The 22991-nt window shown below is 30.9% G+C and overlaps 2 protein-coding genes across 7 annotated transcripts in view; both read right to left on the bottom strand.

Moving 5' to 3' along the window:
• The window catches only part of MICU3 (Mitochondrial calcium uptake 3), a 42243-nt gene extending 41156 nt beyond the window's left edge, over positions 1–1087 (bottom strand). For all 6 annotated transcript variants that reach the window (XM_065514595.1, XM_065514599.1, XM_065514594.1 and 3 more), the window contains exon 1: positions 832–1087. In XM_065514595.1, the coding sequence (XP_065370667.1) occupies positions 832–1059 (228 nt within the window). In that variant the 5' untranslated portion in view covers positions 1060–1087. The remainder of the gene's footprint in view (positions 1–831) is intronic.
• The window catches only part of LOC135962753 (saccharopine dehydrogenase-like oxidoreductase), a 485871-nt gene that overhangs the window by 75894 nt on the left and 386986 nt on the right, over positions 1–22991 (bottom strand). The gene's annotated exons all lie outside the window — the stretch shown is intronic.

The raw sequence follows: 22991 nt of genomic DNA, 5'->3' as shown, positions 1-22991 counted from the left end.
GCCTACCAATTACGTTTTCCAGTAAAACAGTTATTGATTGAATTATTAAAATAATTAAAACAAATTTTAATTTATTATAAACTGATTAATTGAATTTTTGTAAGAAATATCTCTTTTTGAATAATTAATTACCACTAGGTATTTTTGTTAAAATTTGTATAATTCCAATCAATACTTTTATTATATTACGAATATTGTGGAAAGAGAATATCGACCACATAATTCATGTATTGATACCTGTTTTATTCACATATTTCAAATTTAATGATACCTATCGTCATATTTTAAATATGATAATAACTTTGTGATACATCTTTAGTAGTTGAACTTGAAAAAATTCAAGCGTCATCTACATATATGTATAAGTATAAATAAATAATAAATGAACATTAAGTAAAATTTTAAATTTATTTGTTAAAGTATCGGATTATATGAAAAGTTTACCATAAATATATGAAAATATTTAAATTTAAAAAATATATAAATGTGTACCTGCATTTTAATTAATATTTCATGTTTTGGCAACTTCGAAATAAAACAATAAACAAAAAACAGCTGTTGATAACAAAAGAAATCAAAGAGTAAAATTCGCATTCTCTTTAATATAAATATAACGTAATGAAAAAACACAAATAACGTAAGCAGTGTCAAAACATTGCTAAAAATAGATATAAATCTCACTTATAGACAATATGGTAAAATATATATTGACTTTTCACAAAATTCTTTAACACAAGCATTATTTTCTATAGCAATTATTAGGTCTATCACTTGCCCACTCATTTTTTTTACACTGCAGGTTACTTTTATAATGCGATGCACTCTAATTACCTTTATGCGTTTAATATTAAATGCCTGAACAGTATTCGTTTTAACTAAATTAGCACACACAAACGCGGTTACACCGCCACCAACTATTAATAAATATTTCACATAATTTTGCCGATTTTCTGCATTAAAACGGAAGTTACTATAATTTCTTTGCACTGGTCTTAAATTTTTTGTTAAATTAACTAAATTTTTCGTTATAAATAATCTACTGCAAACGTTCGTCGACATTTCGAAAGAGAAACTAAAGATAAAAACAACAAAGATGACAATAGCAAAAAGAAGTATGACAAATAGACTTACGTCATATCAGAGATGCCATATGGATTGTGTTGTCTCATATGCAGAGTTGCATAATATAGTAGTAATTACTATATTCATTTTAAACGGTTTTTTAATGTTTTAATTTTCCTATTGGAATATTTCTGTTTTTTTTACTAGTGAGTTGTTGAAATTTATTTTCTTATTTATTCAGTTGTTTTTAATTGTCCATGTTGTAATTTGTTATAATTATGTACATATGAATGTAAATTAATTAAGTTTTATTTATAATATTTCATTATAAGTTGTTATTTATGTACATAAATTAAATATTCAAAAAGTAAATAAAGACATTGTACACACTATGTACCTAAAAGCAGATTTGTATATTATATATTTGGTGTACTGAGATAAGTTTTTGAATTTAGCTATACAAATTTAAAATAAGATGTGATTTTATATACGATTTTTTTATAAATTCATTTGTAATATTCTTTAGTCCTAAAGATTCATAAGCATTACGCTTTTTAAAATTTTAAAAATCTAATTGACTCCCGATTTTTTAAGATTATTTACACACATATTTGAACTAATCAAATAAAACAATAGAATTAAAGTGGATTTTGAAAATTTACGCGGGTCATAAAAATAAATTAATATTATTTAATGTTGTGAAACATTTAAATGGAACACAGGTATGTATTAATTTCACCGGGCATAGACTTTGAGGATATAATAGAATATTTTGCAGCAGAGATGTGCATGAATACCATTCAAATGACATACATAAGTATTTATTATTTTGCTAAAATGAATACTATTATCACTATTCATAAACTAAACGAAAACTATCATTGCATGATTCACTACAGCAAGTGTTTTTTTACAAAATGCATGTATTTGCTTGCATATTCTGTAAACACTTACCATTCACAAAAGCAGCGAATCAATATGAGTGTTTTTTTGAATATACGCAGAGTTTTTTGAGTAAATATACACTTTCCTTTATGAGTATGTTTGAATTCATTTAAGGAGGATTTTTCATGCATATTTATATTTTTTATAATACGAATAACGATTTTTAATATTTTTTATTATTTCGGAGTTCATTGTATCAAAATAAGATGAAATTTATTTCTTCAACAATGCTTATTTAAAACAAATCAATGCACTGATTTTGTACTATGCATTCAACTAATCATCGAGCTTTTATTAATCATTTGAATCATAGTTGGGGGTAGTGCACTATATGTTGATTGAAATCAGCATTGCACTATCACTCACTAAAATTGCAAAAAATTTATTTTGCACTATTTTTTATCAGCTTTAGTGATAATGCTTATTTCTTAACTAGCACTAAAAAAAATAGTGATAGTGATAATTTTTTAACTATCACTAAACGAAGATTTAGTGCAAAAATCTGCACTACAATTAATTAGTGCAAAATTTTAACCTGCAATCAAAAAAAGGCTGCATTAAACATACTATATTTAAATTTTCAAAAATGAGTAGTCATGAAATTGTTAAATCCAAATTCGAAAAATAAAAATTTTAAATATTTTTTGTTATTTTAAATGAAATATTAGTTTTAAGTTTTAAATTAGTGCACAGAAAAAAACTTAAACCATATTGAACTTAAAAATTTAGTGCACAATTTGAAGTTGCACTCAAATTAGTGCATACAAAAAAGTTGCAATAAACTAATTTTGAATGCAAAATTTTTTAACTCACTATCACTAATGTTGAGTGAGGCTGCTAATTTTCAACTCATCGCTAAATATGAACAAAATGATTGCACTAATTTTGCACTATCACTAAGTATTAGTGCAAACTGCAAAATTAGTGCACTACCCCCATCTATGATTTGAATACTTTGCATATGAATCAAAACACAGTAATAATTTTTGAGTTGTTATTGCTAACGGCATTTAAAAACTGATTGAGAAAATGGGAAAAAGCTGTGATTTCATTCATTTAGAAAAAAAGCGAATCAACTCATGTACATCTCTGTTTTGCAGAACAGAAGTACTTTTCTAGTTTCTTGAAAAAGTTAATTTTAAAAGATAATTATCATTCGTAATTCAGCTCAGGGTGGAGGAAGAACTCGCGCGTAATTGCCATAATCGCTTAAGGGTAATAAGGCCGTCCTTTTTTCGCTGCCTTCAAGGAATTACGTTTCACTCGCATTGGTTAATGTGGGGCGTCGTCGTATAACTGTACCGCGTTACGGTTCGTCAAAGTGTGCATTAACCACATGCAATCGAGTTTGATTTTATAACCTAACTTTTTAAGGAACAAATAATTAATAAATGAGCTAGTATATCCTGGCTATAATTGGAGTTGGCGTTATGTATTTTTACGGGCCAAATAAATCATAGCTGCTGCGCAGCTAAGTAACTTAAAAACCAAACAAACAAACAAAAAAGATAATTATCTAATTTGATTGATATTAGTTGTGTTCGCGTACTTGATAATTTGTACAAATTATCACTGGAAGTTACGGGATTCCGTTCGTTTACTTTTAAAAACTTGTAACAAGAGAGCAAGAAAGTAAGTGTGTTCGCGTAATTTTCAGTAAAAATTATCCAGTAACTTTAATTTAGAGCGTAAAAATACATTTACTCTCAATCTAAAAAAATATCCAAAAAAGTACGCGAACAACAATTTGTAAAAATAAATTGTATTTTATAATAAATCAATTTAAAACGTTTGTTTTATGTTATTTTACTTCTTTTCTTTGCAAGACTTGTAAATTGTGTTAATTTTCAACTTTTTTGTTTTGTTTACATTTGCAACAATATGTTTTAAACATATTTTTTATGTTGATATTTTTTACTGGACAAAAAATGTCCAGTAAAAAATATCATGCTCTCTGTCTACGAACTGTCACTTTTAACACTCTCTTGCTCTCTCGTTACAAGTTTTTAAAAGTAAACGAACGGAATCCCGTAACTTCCAGTGATAATTTGTACAAATTATTACAAATTATCAAATACGCAAACACAAATAGTGTTAAAAGCTGATTTATCTTTTTTGCACAATTTGTACTAAAATTGTTTTCAAGTTGCGTGCAGCCTACTGTGTCACACGTCACACAGTATTTTGAGCTTGGCCAAAAATGGTTAAAACTTATGTAGGAATTTAATTTTTTTTAATATTTAAACAGAAAATACTTCAAATAGATTATATTCAAAATTTTAATGAAAACTGTCTAGTAGTTTTGAAGTTATAGCGGCTCAAAGTTATAGTTTGTTTGCAACATAGTGAATTTAAAGAATATCATGGAATTTCTACATTTGATTATGATAGTAAAATTTTAATTTTTTTCTAACGGTCGCTAAAAAAATTACTGAAAATGCTAGTCTGATATCTAATTAAATTTGCAACACTGGTATTGTTTACAAACTTTAGAAGTGAATCAAAAAAATATATCAAAAATTACTTTTCCAATATTTGTATATCGAGGGTTTATATTCAAATAGTGCTATACGAAATTTTCTCGAAAATTAGTTTTTTTTTTGAAAAAAAAAAATTGGGGTTAAAATTTTTTTTTCCGATTTTGACCCATTGTAGGTCCAACTTACTATGGTCTTATATACGTTGCAAATGTCTTTGAAATATCTATCATTAGATATCCATATTGTCTATATTAATGCCTTAGTAATCCAGATATAGGTAAAAAATCGAGGTTGTCTTGGTTTTTTCCTCATATCTCAGCCATTTGTGGACCGATTTTGCTGATTTTAAATAGCAAAATTCTCGAAAGCATGTCTGACAGAATTATTGAAGATTTGGATCCCGAAGATATCTGGGGTCTTCAGAAAATTGATTTCAACAGACAGACAGACGGTCAGACAGACGGACATGGCTTAATCGACTCCGCTATCTATAAGGATCCAGAATATATATACTTTATAGGGTCGGAAATGAAAAATATAGAAATTACAAACGGAATGACAAACTTATATATACCCTTCTCACGAAGGTGAAGGATATAAAAATATTTCCAATGGTTTTTTTCATAAAATTTGTATTGTGCTATCAAATGAAATATTCGTGTATATAATAAAATATTAAAAGTGTTTTTTATAAAATATAATATACAGTGGTGGTCAAAACATATGCAACCAGCAACAGAATTTTACAAAAGTGGTTTAAACTAGTTTAAGATGTAAACAAAAATATTCATTTGCTTATAATATTTTTTAATTAATGCTTTAAAAATAAGAATATGAAATTTAATTCAGAATTTTTTGCATTGAAAAGAAAAAATATTAAAATACTACGTATGGGTTGATATTTCATTGGTCAAAACATATGCAACTAATTGCTTTTAAAACATTTCTGTCTATAAAACTTAATATTTCGTCGCAAATTCTATATTTTCAATGACGGCCTTACATCGGCAAGGCAGTGAAGCTATCAAATTGGTAATAAAATTTGCAGGAATAGCGTTCCAAGCATCTACCAATCCTTGAAACATAATATCTGAATTTGCAATTTTCGGGGTCGATTCTTTGATTAACGATTTCCCAAATGTTCTCAATGGGATTTAAATCTAGTAATTGTGGTGGCCATTCCATTACCGAAACTTTTTCTTGTGCTAACCACGATATAACAACATGTGAAGAGTGCTTGGGGTCGTTATCGTGCTGAATAACTCATCGAAGAGGCATATTATCCACAGCATTTGGAAACATTACTCTTTCCAAGATGTCTCTATAGATAAATCCATCCATTATTTCATTAATTTAGAGCGATGGGACAACTCCAGCAGCAGAAAAACTGCCCATATACCATTGCGTTGCATCCTCCATGTTTCAGTGTCTTTTTACAGTATCGTGCTTGAAGCCGCGTGTTAAGTGGTCGTCTTACGTAACACATGAAATCACTTCCGATGATATTAAATTCGGATTCGTCGCTAAATAGGACAGTCGTCCATTTGTTTTCTGGCCAATTTAAATACTCCATAGCAAACTTCAAACGTTTCTTTTGATTACGTTTTGATATAAGCGGTTTTTGCGCGTAGGGAAAACGTCGGTGAAGCATGCAGGATGCAACGTAATGGTATGGGGGTTGTTTTTCTGCTGCTGGAGTTGTCCCATCGCTCTAAATTAATGAAATAATGGATGGATTTATCTATAGAGACATCTTGGAAAGAGTAATGCTTCCAAATTCTGAGGATAATATGCCTCTTCGATGAGTTATTCAGCACGATAACAACCCCAAGCACTCTTCACATGTTGTTAAATCGTGGTTAGCACAAGAAAGAGTTTCGGTAATGGAATGGCCACCACAATTACTAGATTTAAATCCCATTGAGAACATTTGGGAAATCGTTAATCAAAGAATCGACCCCGAAAATTGCACTAATTCAGATATTATGTTTCAAGGATTGGTAGATGCTTGGAACGCTATTCCTGCAAATTTTATTACCAATTTGATAGCTTCACTGCCTTGCCGATGTAAGGCCGTCATTGAAAATATAGGATTTGCCACGAAATATTAAGTTTTATAGACAGAAATGTTTTAAAAGCAATTAGTTGCATATGTTTTGACCAATGAAATATCAACCCATACGTAGTTTTTTAATTTTTTTTTCTTTTCAATGCAAACAATTCTGAATTAAATTTCATATTCTTATTTTTAAAGCATTAATTAAATAATATTATAAGCAAATGAATATTTTTGTTTACATCTTAAACTAGTTTAAACCACTTTTGTAAAATTCTGTTGCTGGTTGCATATGTTTTGACCACCACTGTATATTACACCGTACGACACTCAATATTAGACACGAACCGGATGATATACGCCTAAAACTATAAATTAAATGGAGAAAAATTGCGTTTTCTGTTTTTCATTTCGTGATCCTGTTTCCTTTTAAAAGGACTTCAAATTTTCAGGGGAGTAAATTTTTGAAAACATGTTTTAAAATACTTCTGATCATCCTACTATGCCAACTTTAATGTCAAATGATCAAGAAGGGATGTAAAATATTTCGTATTATTTTGATTTTATCAAAAGATGTTAAAAATGTCCATTCAAATTTTTATCCTTGAATATCCTTTTAGATTTCCAATATTTTTTTTCAAAAAAATAGTGAGTTAATGATCCAAATATCGAATACCACATGCCAAAATTTCATCCTTCTATCTTAACTACTTTAGTGTTAAATAATATTTTAATATAATAATAAAAAAATAATGCAAATTATTTGACTTTTTATATTTTATTTTAATATTTCATTCGAAAAAAATATAACAAAAACTGTTGTGAAAAGAAACGAAGAATACTTTTTAATAAACAATTGTTTACTTAAGTAAAATTAGAGATGCCAAACGGGGAATCCCGTTCCCGAAAATCCCGGGTTTTTCGAGATTTCTTAAATCCCGAAGCCCGGGATTTTTAATTTTAAATCCCGCGATTTTCGCGATTTTCCAAATCCCATTTTTCATAAATAAATAGGGGAAATTGTAATTTTTGTGTGCCTTTTTCATGCATTTTGACATTCTACATGCCCAAATATCACAAAGTGATGTTCAGAACAGTTGTTAAGCTCAACTACTGCTACAATATAGTTAATAAAGGAAAACGGTATTTTTGGTTTTCTTGAGTAGGGCTCTAGAAAATCAATTCTTCACCTTTTTTTTGTAAGTTGTCTAACAAAACTCAATTTAAATCCTCTTCAAATGAAATAGATTTTATCTCAGATAAAAATATTTCGATTGCTAAAAGATAAGGTACTGTTTTTACCAGTATGTACATTAGGCTGGGTCGAATTGTATGGACGATCAAAAACTAAAAAAACGTATAGCAAAACGCAATCTACGGAAAATTATAAGAAAGTTTCCTCAAGAAACCATAGGTCTAAAATCAAATCCAGTCAAATCACGGTATAACGAATCTCACTTTAACGAAAATCCGATTTAACGCACGGTCAAATTCGTATCATTGACCACCTTATATAACGAACGTTTCAAAAATTGTATGCTCGATATAACGAATGATGAGAAAAAAAAAGAAAAAAAATCAAACAAACCACCAAATTTTTAACATTGACAACCTTATATAGCGAATATTTCGAAAATTGTACGCTCAATATAACGAACAGAAAGTATAAAAAACAAAAGTAGTCATGAAGTATTTTTCAATGGTTACTTTCTTTAATAATATGTCTGTCTATTTTTCTATAGTGGTTTTAATTGTTTGTTTTCACAATATCGAATGAAAGATTTCGTTCGCATTCTAAGCAAAAGAAAACTGATTCGTTCACATTAACATGAAGTTAAGGAATCCAAAATCAGATTTCTTCCGCTTAGAATGTGAACGAAATCTTTCATTCGATATTGTAAAACAGGCTATAATTCACGTGAATTAAATATGGAAAACCGTAGAAGAATTTCATTGAACGAAAAACTAAAAATTTAGATGAATGAATGAAATATGGAATATGTATTTTGAAGATAATAAAACAAAAATATTATATCGTGACTAAGTCTTTTCTAAATTATCTTTACACAAATTGAGTAGAATCTTCAAAATCTGTTTTTTTTATATGTTTGTCCGAGTTTAATTTTCTACAGTTTGAATCATTTTCAGAATCGAAATCCCTTACATTAATCGTGGAAAATACACCAAGCCATCCTCCAGAAGAACAATTAGTAAAAACTACTAAAGATATACAAATTTGAACGATATTCTTGCCTCCTAATGTCACACCGCTCATCCAACCTAGGGATCAAAACGACATAGGTTTAGTTAAATTCCAAAATAGAAAAAGTTGTCCAAAATTAAAAAAAAATCATCTCGATAAAACGAATTATTCAATTTAACGAATGGGCCTGACAACATATCGTTCGTTATACCGGGATTTGCCTGTCCTTTCTTGCATATTTCATATTTTATCCAATAAAAAAAATACTGAATATCCAATGATATTTCAGTATTTTTTTAAAAGACGAAATTCGCAAGATAGGATTTGATTTTAGACCTATGGTTTCTTGTGGAAAATTTCTTAGAATTTTCTGCTATACGATTTTTCGTGAAAAAAATCGACACCCCCTAATGTAGTATTTATTGTTATTTCTTCTTATATAATGTACTCATGCAAGTATTTTATGCTTTTTAGTGTCTAATATAAATTAATTGCTAAATAAAAAATTTTCTTTCAATTGTAAAGATATGTACGTTTCTTTTTTATAATTTTCGGGATTTTAGATTTCCCGAAAATCCCGAAACCCCGTGTCCAACATAAAGAAATTCTGTGGAAAAATCTAGAAAGCTGATTAGCTTTATGTATAAACTTTCTTACAACTACGAAGATCTTCACGTATGTAAAACTATGTCTAATTCAACTAAGCAAATATTAAAAACTCGTGTTATAGGGCCCATACACTACACCATCATGAATGTGCAATCAAGTGATTGTGCCAGCTGATTGGCCGTGTATGAGCTTGTAGTGTGATTGTATCTGCTGCTGGTGCTTTATCAAAAATAGTTTGATATTTTTTTGATTGTACCAGTATGATCATTGGCGTAGATAGGGGAGGGCTGGGGTGGTCAAAGACCCCCCAGACTCGCACCTGCCCACCCCAGATATTTTTTCTTTATTTTAATTGCTGTCTTATTTTTTACATTTTTTGTAAGCGTATTGATATTTCTCAATAGCCGAATTCATATTCCTTAATACATTTCTTTAAATACATATATACTTTGCATAGATTGCGAAATTTTAACAATATACATATAACATATAGAGTTGGGCATAATCGTTCTTTTTACTGATTGGTCGTTTTTGTTCAGAACAAATAAATGAACAAGTTCATTCATTTTTTTCAGTTGTTCATTTCTATTCTGTGGTGCTTGACTGAACTAAGTGAATGAACAATTGCTCTCTTAATATTTTTGCAGTGAACGAACATGTCACTTCTGCTTTTGGAAAAAGAATTTGATTTTTATAATAAAGAAAAGAAGAAGGAACTACATATATAAAATTTAAACAACATAAATCCCATTTAAAAGCATTTTCAAAATATACGTTTGAAACATATACAGTAATGACAGATGTCCAAAAGGAATAAAATGAATAAAAAGAACAAGATGATTGAACAACTTCACATTGTTCATTTGACTGAATTGTTCAATTGAACTTGTTCGTTCATGAACAACCCAACTCTAATAACATAGCTGAAGAGGAAAATGTGACTTTCTTTTTGGGAAGGGGGTGTACTTGCCCACCCCAGAATAATAGTCTAGCTACACTTATGAGTATGATTGAATCGAGTGTTGTAAAATTAGCTCACAAAAGTTAAATAAAACCTAGCTTTCCTTTGTTTTCTAGCAATTTCTTCATCCAAACGCGTTTTTTTTACTCCTTTTTTGTTTTAGGATAAAAGCAATAATAAATGCATTACAAATTTTATCGTTATTCATTACAACCTTTTCCACACAATTTTTGGTAAAAAAATGTATTTTGTACCAGCATGCTGCATGCTGGTGGAGTGTGTGTGTCCAGCTCAATTCCACAATCACTTGATGGCACACCATTGATGGTGTTGTGTATGAGCCCTATCACTTACATAAAAACCCTCAAAGTTTACATTGAAGCTCATTTTTATTTTTGTTCAAAAAAAACTTAAAATTGTAAAAAGTGCTATCTAACATATAAACGGGAATATCATGAATTAATAAAAACTTAACATATGTAGGATTTAGACGTCGTTTTCAAATAACATTGTAAAATAAACTTTAATTATTACTCTCCTGTAAAATGTTGATTTTCCTTATAGCACTATTTGAATATAAACCCTCGATATATTATTGCCCCAATTTTTTTGGTAAATGTTTTTTAGTGTGAACATCCCTTAAGATTCGTGATATTTTCAACCTCTGTCACAGTGGTTTCCCTAATATGAACAAGCGGTCAATAATCAATATCTCCAAAACTAAAAAAGCTAGGGTCTTCAAAATTTGTCACCTCATAGTATGCCGAAGAACTTAAAGTTTGCAAATTTTTAAGAAAAAATATTAACAACTGTAACCACAGTAGCCCTTTGATCTTTCAAGGGTGGTTTGGCTTTTAGATTTGTTTTATGTATTTTTGCAATAAAATATTTTAGTATGAAAATTCGTTTGTTTTAAAAAATTTAAGTAAATTGTTATTCCATTTTAATTCATTTGAATTATACACTGAAAAAAAAACTAAATTAAAAAGTTATACAAAGTTATATAATGCAATATGAGGTAAGGTAAAATAAGACATTAATATACATAAGTATATCAAATATTAATCAAATTTAAAACTGCTCGACTTAAACTACTTGTTTTCTTTGTTGGTAAGTTTGTCCTTTTCGATATTTTTCGGGTATGCTGCAATCTAAACTGTTTTATATGCCTATTTTTCGCTTCAGCTGCTTCCTCCGATAATTCACCTATTGACACTACTACATGCTTGCTTACCTCAGCTCCATGGATCAGATTTTTATGTACCGATGCAAAAATAAGACGGTGCACAGAGGGATTTTGGTGTCAAAAAGTCAATTTTTCAAACACTTAACTTCAACAATCAAATGATGCAATTTTGTAGAGAAATGTTTATAGATGAAATGTACACTTATAGTTTTAAGAAAAAATTTATTTTATTTTTAGAAAATTGAACTAAAGTCCATGCAAGGGTGTTAAGCAAAAATTTACTTATATTTTCACGCAATTCAGTGGTATAATTTTCCTAATAATACCATTTACCTTTAACATATTTGAAAAATATAACATTTCAACATCAATAAAAATGATGGGGAAACCATAAACCGTTAAGAAGATATGCCCAAATCTATAAGACTCTAATTATTATTGTATTTTTGATTTTCCATGGAGAAAAAAAATGTAGCCCCACTTTCCCCCAAGCTCTTTTTTTTATAAAATGAAAGGTGGGAGTGTCATGTTTCGATTAAAAAAGAATAGTTTTCGGAACAGGATGAAAACTTAACATTTTTTGTCGAATAATAAACGAAATATCCAAAAAATTCTTATCGGTGTATGGGTTTCGTGGGCGTGACCGATTTTATTGAAACTCGACATGCGTTCCTTTTTGGTTTCAATAAATGTATGTACCAAATTTCTAGACTTTTGCTTGGATATAAACAATTTTATTCGAAAAAATCAATTTGGATTGTATGGGCAGTGGGCGTGGACTTTTTTGATAAAATTTATTTTTTTTTTAATTTAGTCCATATAATTCTCGGTGCCAAATTTCAATGCTCTACGACCACCCCTTATAATTTTTGCTCAAAAATGTATTGCATTTGGATTGCATGGGCGGTATGCGGTGGGCATGGCCGATTTTAATAAAACTTTGCATATGTTCTTCTTTTGTTTCAGAAAATATATGTACCAAATTTCTAGACTTTTACTTGAATGGGAAAAATTTTATGCGAACAAATCTATTTGAATTGTATGGGCAGTGGGCGTGGTAGATTTTGATAAAATTTTATCTGTTTCTTAGTTTGGTCCATATAATTATCTGTGCCAAATTTCAGCGCTCTACCACTCCTTATAATTTTTGCAAAAAAATGTAGGAAGCCATCCCTCTGTGGGGCGGGTTAGTATATTCCAGATTACACGCCCATCCGCAAATTTCCGCAACTAACTTCAGCACTTTTATTATCTTAAGAATCAGATTAATACAATGATAAAGAAACCTATGGGGGAACACAACTAAAACTTTAAGTAAACATAATGCAGTTTTACAAAAAAATAACAAACATATAGGTTAACTAAAACATTAATTTCACAAGAATTACAACACAAGTTAGTTTTTATTATTTTCTAAAGATAAAATAAATACCTTTAACTTCAAAATCCATTGAAAATAATTTAATTTTGTAGACTACAGCAATTGCAAGACCGTTTTGAAATGCACTTTTGCTTTGAATTATTCTTCCAGCGTTCAGCTGCGCTTTACAAATGAATATTTGCTCATGCTTTCAATTTTATTTTTAAAAAGTCCCGTTAGATTTCCAGTAAAAACCGGTTTGCCATTAAAAAGATTGGATATTTAAGAGACAATTTTTTTCCATTTTGTCTAAATATTTTGTGATCATTTTATTTATTTTTGGCCTATGGGCGGAACCACAGTGCTCTGGTTAGAGGTAAAACAAAATAAAACAAGTACACTGATGAATGAATTAAACAATATATAGCAAATCGTTTCCAAAGGGAATTATTGTATTCTGAGGAGCAGAAAATTATTTTTACACTTTTAAAATTCAACAAATATTGGAAGAAACTCTCGCGTACGAGAAGCTGATTTGAAGCTGAGTCGAGTGATTGGCTAGATGCTGATTTATTTAGTGAAGAAGTTTGTGCTGTGAATTATTTTAATTTAACTTGTACAAATTCAGTTTGCGTAAACGTTTGGTATAGGTTCTAAGTACAAACAATTGCAAAGGTCGACCCAAATTAAGTTAAGAAGAAGCATCACAGCGCATGAAAAGAAGGCGAGTAGATGAACTTGTTGCATCAACTTCAGTCGATGCTATAGCTAAAGTAGCACAAAGAATATCTGATGCACAAACAGTTAACAAGTTATTGGTGGAACAAGCATTAGCTCTATATATAGACAAGGATCTCTCTGTTAGGCAATATAATATGATGTGAAAAGTACTGAGTTCTATTCATGAAGATTGAAGAAGCTAAAATAAATTTTTTCCGGAGGATATTACCGTAAAAAAACATTATTTTATATGGATGTTAATCCATTTATGTAAATAATAAGTATGGGTATGTCCTTCCTCCCATTCGGAAATAATATTTTATTGTTATATTGGGAATGTTATAAGTGTCTCAATTACAAAACTACGTTATGAAAATTTAAGTTTTTGTAATTTTTTTTTAATTTTTGAAAAAAGACAATTTTTATCCTGTAGTGTCCTTGTTTCAAATTCATTCAAATTTGTCAAAACGTTAAAAATGTTCCAGGAAAATATTGTGCAAAATTTTGATTTATTTTTTTAAATTTGTTAGTATTTTTAATTTTATGGATATATAGGGGAAGGACACGAATCATTGCTCCGAATTTCAAACTTTGGATTTGACTATCTTTTATCAGGTCAAGTACTTCTATTTTTGGCCAATCGTTATATGAAATCAAAACACTGTGCGCCAGAGCTTTAAATTTTTGTAAATTTTGACAAACAGTATTTGTAAAAGACTATCAAGAAAAGTTTGATCGTGGCTGCAGGTTTACTTAGGGTACTCTAAAATATGAACTTAGTGAACTGAGTTCATATTTTGAACTATTTTAAAGCATTCTAAAATATGAACAGCTTATTTTTGTTTTTTTTTTTAACGTATTTTATCTATCTACACAGAGTTGAAATCTAAATCAAATTTTAATTCAACTGCTTAATAATTATTGGACTTCCCTAGCGATAGATGGGAATTAGACAAAAGTGAACTGGCCTGGTTTTAATTAGTTCATATTATCGCGAGTCCACTGTAATTAGATAAGTTAACCTATAAGGTTGTTAATAATATTAATTTAAAAATTTAAAAGTATTAGATGTGTCGATTTTTTATATTTTTGCAAGAAAGTTGTTTTTTAATATGTATACAAATATGGAAGAAGAATAAATTTCTGATTTCCTTTTAATATAAGAATATTGACTGTTAGAAATTTCCATTTAATCCATTCAATTTCTAAAATCTTCATCCAAAATTCTTTCCAGAGTTTTTCAACATAAAGGAAGAAAGACTAATAGGTCGATAATCCTTTTAGTATAATGACGAATTATGCCAGACTTTGGTATAAAAAATCTTGACTTTACGCTCAGATTTGGGGAAATATGTATTTTAAATACCGATGGTATATACATATGTCCGTCAGTTTGTCACCAATTATCTCAAATACTTAATGTATCATTTTCGGATAAATTCCGTCCATAAGTGGTGATTTGCAGTTTCCCTTGGTATTATTTTTTCTTATATTCGAACAAATAGTAGAATTTGAATTAATCTTATCGATAGTTTCGTCTACTCCTTGCACAAAGGTGATACCGGAAAATGTATTTGAAAAAGTATTTTAAGCGAAGAAATTACCCCTGCGAATATCTCCTAAGCTATAATATATAATTGATAGCTACGACGAGGTTTTTTTGTAGTGCTCGATGAGAAGATTCTACATGTACAATGTTTTTGAAATCGGAACTCAAACCAAGATATAATATCGTTTTAAAAATGTAACATACCCGAGGTGTCCTACTTTGAGGGACCTTGGTCGCGCCCCTGGTGTGCGTCCACGTTCAAAACTTAAAGTCGACAACACTTCTTCTTTGCGCACGTGAAATTTCATTCAAACCAATCTAACCATTTAGAAGTTACAGATTTATTTCAATCTTTTTTTTCTATATAACTGTGTATCGCTTACGATAAAATTTGTTTACTGTAAAATATAAACATTGACTTACGATAAAATGTTACCCCCTATATTTTTGATGTTATTAACAATTTTGATATTCTGAGAACGCTAAAACATCAGTCGGTCCATAAAATTTTAATTTCTGCAATATAACTACAATTTTAAAAATGTCGCTTACGATAATTTGGCGCAAAGGGCTCGATATTTTTTTTTTGTATTTATTTTTCCATTTTAATTCAAATACAATAGCGGTATTCATGATGAAGAGCTCTTGGCCTGGTAAAAGTGTAAAAGAGCAATTTAGTGACACAAAATTTTACACATTGTGAACATACCTTTAAAATTTGCTGCCGATAAATTTTATTCTCGAACCTAGATTGCATTTGTAATGCACTTTTCGATTTCTTTCTTCGGATTTGTCCACATTATTTTGTATTACATTTTTTTTCTATAAAATTTATTTAGAAATAATCAAGGCGTATTAACAAGGTGAGTGCATAAAATCAGCTGTTTGTTAATTCGCTGTGGTTTTATGTACACTATATGTCAAACTTTATTTATGTTTACATTTGTTATTGTAAATAACATAGTAATATTTTAATTCGCCTTGATTTTGACATTTTCCTTACATTTTAACAAAAACAAATTGCCTGTTGTTTTTGCATTGTTGTATTTGTTGCCGGGACGCACTCACCTTGTTAATACGCCTTGGAAATAATATTGAATTTATTTCCAAAACAAAAATAAAATGTCATGAAATATCAAAAACAAAATTACCTCAAAAGTTTAGAAAGCAAAAGTGTAAAGAAGTAAAAAAGTAGTTCTAATGTATTTTGTTTTTGGTTTTAGCTAAATTGCTCTTTTGCTACTTTGCTAGAGAAAGTACTCTACATTGTGAATACCGCTAATATTACATATTTCTTCGACCATCCAAGAAACATGTTCAGTGAGTATAACAACTGACATATTTAATTTACATCGTTGGCTTAATATAGAAAGGTCGTATCTCAACTTTTAGTTACTTTACAGGAGAAGGAAAAAACTCAATAAAATCTAAAGGTGAAAGCCAAAAACTAACAACTAAAAATTGTAATATATCAAAAAATACTTTTAGAAAAGTTGTTTGTTTTAATATAAACCAAAAAATATGCATTCAACAATAAATGAGTTAGGGGTTTTTCTTTCAAATTTTTTTAAATGAGTTAGTGTTTTTTTTTAAATTACTGTAATCTGTTATTTTTCAACATAGGAAACTGAATTTTTTAAGGGAGGCATACTTGAGTTTTGTCTATCAGAATATGTAAAAACAACCGATTTAGAAAAACAACGAAATCCGACCTTTCTATATTAAGCCATCGACATGTGTTTTTCGGATGAGAACATTATAATAAACGAAACTGGAAACACTACTGAAATGAGTTTTTATCAGAACTTATCGAAATTATTAAAAGTATTTAAAATCTAAAAAATCTAAAAAGAACCTCAATAATGGAAGATTTTATATGCTTAGAAAAAAACTAAAAAAATAATTGAGATATTGGATATTCTTTATCATGTCTTACTTTCGATTTTTCCAACATATACAATCAGCGAGAGAGTATTTTCCAAGTCGAGTTTTATTAAAACTTTTTGGATGAATTGTTATGTTTCGTTTATTTTTTATGTTTTTGTACTTTTTATTAATAAAATATTAAAATAAGTACAGAAAATTCGTGGTTTTATTTTCACTTTAAAATTTAAATATAAATTACTCGGTTAATCGAATAATTTAAAATTAACCATTTAAAACTATACCCCGATTAATTATTTGCTCGATTAACTGATTAAACCTGAAACCCGATTAATTGAATACCCTTGTACTACCCCATAATATATTATGCGAAATGGCATCGCAACCAATCAACATGTCCATCCTTGTACTATTACATAGCTAACTAACCCCCATTTTCTCAATCTCTGGTTATTTTTTATCGTGACGTTAAACTGACAGTTCTCATACAAAAAAGGTTTATCATTACGGTAAGGTTCTTACTTCCTTTGGTGGAGGTCCAATTACGGCACCATGTTGAAAATTGGTTGGAAAACTTCAAACTTTTTCGTTTTAAAGAAAAAGTGACTCAAACATAAACAGTTGAATGATTTTGTTGGAAAAACAATACTTGGAAAACTTAATAATTATGATTAAGTTTTGTCCAGAAACCCCATTATTAAGATAGTTTGGGATATTCTACGAAATAAATTTTGTATTTCAATTGTTTTAATTTCCTAATAATTATTACAACACAAATTGATTTATAAAACATTAATCACGGCATATTGTTACAAAAGCGACATGTTGGACGTTGAAACCGGGCGAGAAAACAATGGCTTAAAACGATCTCCTCGTATTACTAAGAGACGACACCGACACCATCACATTTCAATAATTAATAAGAAACATAATAAAAATGTCAAAATATTATAAAAATCAATAGAATTGTCTGATTTTTGTGGCAGCAGTCGCATTGAATTGGTTTTGATTGGAATTTCACTTGTTGAGTGTCGTCCAAACAGCCAACCAACATCACTATCATTATCCCCCCAATAGCAACAACAATAAAAGACAATAGACAATGAATTAGAGAAGAGAAGAGCCGCTTGGCAGACAGAAGAGTCACGTACTTGAAATAAATTTTACAAATCATTTTCAGGTTGGTGGTGTTGCAGTGATGGCGGTGGTGACTCGCTGTGTATGAGTATTTGTGCGAGATTTACCCGCACTATTCCAAGCAGCTATTAAATATGTATTTGAATAATAGAAAAATATCGAATACTCGTACTGCGAGTATGTGTGAATATGAGCGCCTACAGATTTTCAAATAACTACAACATGGGGTCCAAAACTTCCAAACCTTTTAATCGTCATCTTAGACAAAACATGGCTCGAAAAAAGAAGAAGTAGTTGGATTTCTTGGTAATTTTGAGGCCATTTCAGTTTTCAATAAATTTGTAAATGTAATACATACATATGTTTTTGATTTGTAATCGATACAATTCAGTACAACTAATAAAAATTGATTAAAATCTAAAGATAATATTCATAATTATGATTGAATTATTCTTATGAATAATTTGTTTTTCATATTATTTCAGAGACTGGACTTTCGTTTGTTTTTTTTCCTTTTTTTTTAAAGTGTCCAGCTGTGTTGAATCATGTAATATGTATGTTTTATTATTATTGTAGTTCAATGGAAGATTAGTTTCGATTTTTTTTGCTGCTATCGAACTTGTTGGTCTTTACTTGTGAACATTTATGTGATTATTGTATGTACCAGTTTTTCATACCTACAACAATGGTTTAATTCAAATTGTATTTTTGGTAACTTCTTGTTTTTGTACACTCAAAAAATTTAGCGAATTATTTTGATAACTAAAGTTATTTTTTAAAATTAAAATGGAATTTGACGAAAACAGTATTTTAGATATTTATTTTTATTTTTCGGTGGTGATTGTATGACGTTGCACAGTGGTATAGAATAAAAAATAGAGGGAAATAAATATGTAACTTCTAAACGGTAAGTCTGATTTGAATGAATTTTCATATGCACAAAGAGGAAGTGTTGTTGTGTTTAAGTTTTGAACTTGGACTTCATGGGCTCACAAGGGGCGCGACCAAGGGTCCAAGGACACGGGTATGTTACTTTTTTAAAACGATCCTTTTTCATCGTTTGTGTTCCGAGTTGAAAAAAAATACACATATGGAATTTCATCATCGAGCACTACAAAAAACCTATCAATTATCTCTTATAGCTTATGAGATATTCACATTTGAAAATTAAATTTTCAACATTTTTACCCACTCTACTCCAGTTTTATGATAACAGCATATCCAAATATTTCCCGATTTTCTGTCAAATAGAAAAAGAATTGTTTAAAAATAATGACTAAGTTTAAAGTTATATGCATTCGAATTTAAAAAAAAAATTAAAAAGGCGATTTTTTGCTAATTTTTTGGGAAAAAGTACTTTTAAGTTAGCTAAGAGGATGTGTAAGGAATTTATACTCTTTGAAAAGCTAACTTTTCATCAAATATTTTAAATGAAAAAATATTGAAAATTGTTAATATCGAAGGTCCATTTAAAAAACGTATACATATTTTTATGTAAAATTAAATTTTAGGGCAAAAATTCTCAAATCGCATATTCGATATTAAAATATAGTAACCGACTTTAGATGGCCCAATATGTTTTTAATTATTTTGTAAAGGTTTCCGATAACCCCGACCCTGGTATGGATATTATGGCCACAAAACCAATTCCCATTTTTGGGATTTTTCAACACTTCCTCTTTGTGCATGTGAAATTTCATTCAAATCGGACGGCTTATAAGTTACATATTTATTTCCCTCTATTTTTTTTCTATACCACTGTGCGTTGTCGGTACAATCGGATTACGTTAGGACAATGTAAATATATCTTCGATAGTTAAGGTCGTAAGTAATTCACAATATATTATAATTTTACGAAATTTGGATCATCTTAACCTGAGGGCCTCAAACCATATTGTTTTTATCAAATGTTGGATGTCCACAGCGATCATTAGGCTTATTCCATTATGCATTACTGGTCGGGGACTTGCACTCTTCAAGCCAATCTGGAGGCTATACTTGATATCTACATAAAACTCATCTCTGCTAAGCATGACACCATTCTATGAGTCATAGGCATGTCGATCTTGGGACAGCTGTTATACATTCCTTACACACAATTTCGAAAGATTTTTTGTGGGCATAATTGCTAACTGAAAGTGGCAGATGTGTAGCAGCAAAGTCAGTATAAAGGCAAACAAATTGAAATATTTGAACATCCTGCATACGGGTCCTCTTTGGCCGAAAAGGGACATTCATATCTGGAGTGTCCAAAAAAACAGTTTCCGGATTAACCGAAAAAGTGTGTATTTGAAAAAACCGGTTTCGAATATTATCTTTTAAAAAACCGGTTAAGCGATTTCGGGGTTTATCTTCAAAAAAACCAGGTAATCGGTTTATATTAAATTTTTATTTAATGGAATTTTATTAAATGAATTCATTATGCAATTATTTTATATCTTTTACGAAATGTTGTCAAATGCTACAATTTTCTATAAAATAAATCAATATTTTTAAAAATGGTATTAAAGTTTTTCATAAATATGTTTGAATAAGCTTTAGAAAACCGAAAGCGGTGGAGTTTACAAAGATGAAAAAACCGGTTGACCGGTTTTGGCTACTCCATTCATATCCCATTAGTTACTTTATCAAACATAATCAATGAATGGGCACTCATTTACCATTTTTAGTATTAATTGCATTATCAGTTTGTACGGATAATCGGATACGTGGACACAGACTGAGAATTCATATTTCATCATCTGGGTTGTTTCAGTGATGCGCTGATGACGAATTTGGTCAGAACTCTGGAATTCGTTTGGATTAGCGGGCTATGTTTTTGTGTGTTAGTGTATTCGCATAATTGAAAGCAATCCAAGTAAAATGCGATCAAAAGTTAATAAACCTTTTTCTGTCCCTAAGATGGGTGGTCACCTTCAGTCTTCGGATACAGTGCATGGACTTAAGCATTAAACAAATGATATTTAAGAACCACCCATTCCACTACTCACAGCGCCTGACCTCTAGGTTGTTGTTGTAGCAGCATGAAACATTTTACAATGTTTAATCTGGGGGTTCTGCAATATCAAGTCCAAGAAATTGTGCTACTTCTGCTGGATGGGTCCATAAATCTACTGGACGTAGTGAAGTAGGGCTGGCTGAACAGTTTAAAATGTAGAGGGTATCATGATGACCCTGACCACATGCTGGGCATAAGTAGAGGACGGCACGGTCTATGCGGGACCAGAAAGCATTAAGCCTGTTGCTCCATCCTGATCTTAATTGTGCCAGAGCGCCTCTTGTTTTCCGCGGCAGAATCTTCTCGGCGTCTGCTATCGGTGGTGGGCGACCTCCAAGTACGACATTCATGCGGTATCCTGCTACCGCGGAATTGATGGCGTGTCTATGAATGTCGTTCAAAGCTGGCATATACGAGCTACGATCCAATGGATTCTGCACATACCTCTGCCTCGGGGAGACTCCAACTGTGTGATGTTGAAGTTTGGATGACTCCTCCGGTGACATCCCAGAAGGAACTATTGCGTCAGCATGACGTTATGTTCCTTGACTGGCAGAACCTTATTTTCTTCGTGAAGGTGGTGTTCGGAGGTAATTTTGAGGCAGCCTGTGACGGTCCTTAAGGCTGCATTTTGACAGCTTTGAATATTTCTCCACTGAGTATCACTTAACGAAGGCGATCACACTGGAGCAGCATAATTAACCATTGACCGGCCAATCGTCTTGTAGGTTACTAGCAAGGTTTCTTTGTCCATACCCCAAGTGCTGCCGGCTAGTGCCTTGAGGACCTTGTTCCTATTTCGCAGTTCATGCGTGATTGCAGTGGCATATGTTGAGGAGGTAAAAAGGTGACACCCAAGATTTTCGGGTGATTCACTGTCAGAATTTGTACGCCGACGACCATGATGCCTAAGTTGAGTTTTACCTCCTTCGTCCAGGTGGTGAAGAGTGTTGCTGATGACTTCGTTGGTGGTAGCTGCAGGTTACGTGCAGTACAAAGCTCATCAACGTTGTGACCTATCGCCAAGATAGTGCAGTCGCCCGCATAAGTGATAACCTCCACACTCTGTGGGGGCACTGGGAGTTTAGAGAGGTAGAAGTTAAACAGGAGCGGCGACAGGGACTGCTTGTTTAACTCTACGGGGTTTTGAGCATTTGTCTCTAAACTCCACGAACGACTGCCTGCCACTTAGATAATTCACTATCCGTCTCTTCATCTTGTTGGGCAATGTGACTGCAGGATATCCTGGAAGAGTGTGACGTGACTGACAGAGTCGAAGGCCTTCGACAGGCCTCTAGGTTAAGATCGGTTGTGAGATCTAGAACATCTTTCGTTTCCGTCAGGGTCTGTGACGTATATCCCTTATGTTAAGAGCAGTTGGGATGTGTCATTTGGTTCTGTTAGTCTAAAAGACTGTAGGATTTTTCCTCTACCACCTGTAGTTTTTTTTTTAGTTTTTTTTTTATGATTGACGCCACTGTGAGGTGACTGCTTTACTGACTGGACGGTTACCCTGAGTTCGGAGGATCGATGTGCTACTGGGGTAGCCAACAGAGGACAGAATACACTTGGTTGGCACTGACGACAATCTCAATAGTGTCCTCCGAGTCTCTTAAAAAGGCGTAAAATATGGACATAAACCGGAGGTCCATGACCATGTAAATTGCGATTAGAGACTAAAAGGACACTAGATGGTTGAAATCAAGAGATCTGGTGACTTTGACTTCAGGGGAATAGTTCTTGATGCGCAAAAATACCTGAAACATCCAGAAGTATGAAGCTTTAATTAATGCTAAAGTTGTAGAGTTGGTTTGATCAAGTTCAATTAAACCAATCTGTCA

This window comes from Calliphora vicina, chromosome 1 (genome assembly GCF_958450345.1).
Source record: "Calliphora vicina chromosome 1, idCalVici1.1, whole genome shotgun sequence".
Classification (NCBI taxonomy): domain Eukaryota; kingdom Metazoa; phylum Arthropoda; class Insecta; order Diptera; family Calliphoridae; genus Calliphora; species Calliphora vicina.
The sequence above is the reverse complement of the archived record's forward strand: the minus strand, read 5'-3'. Positions and strand labels throughout refer to the sequence as shown.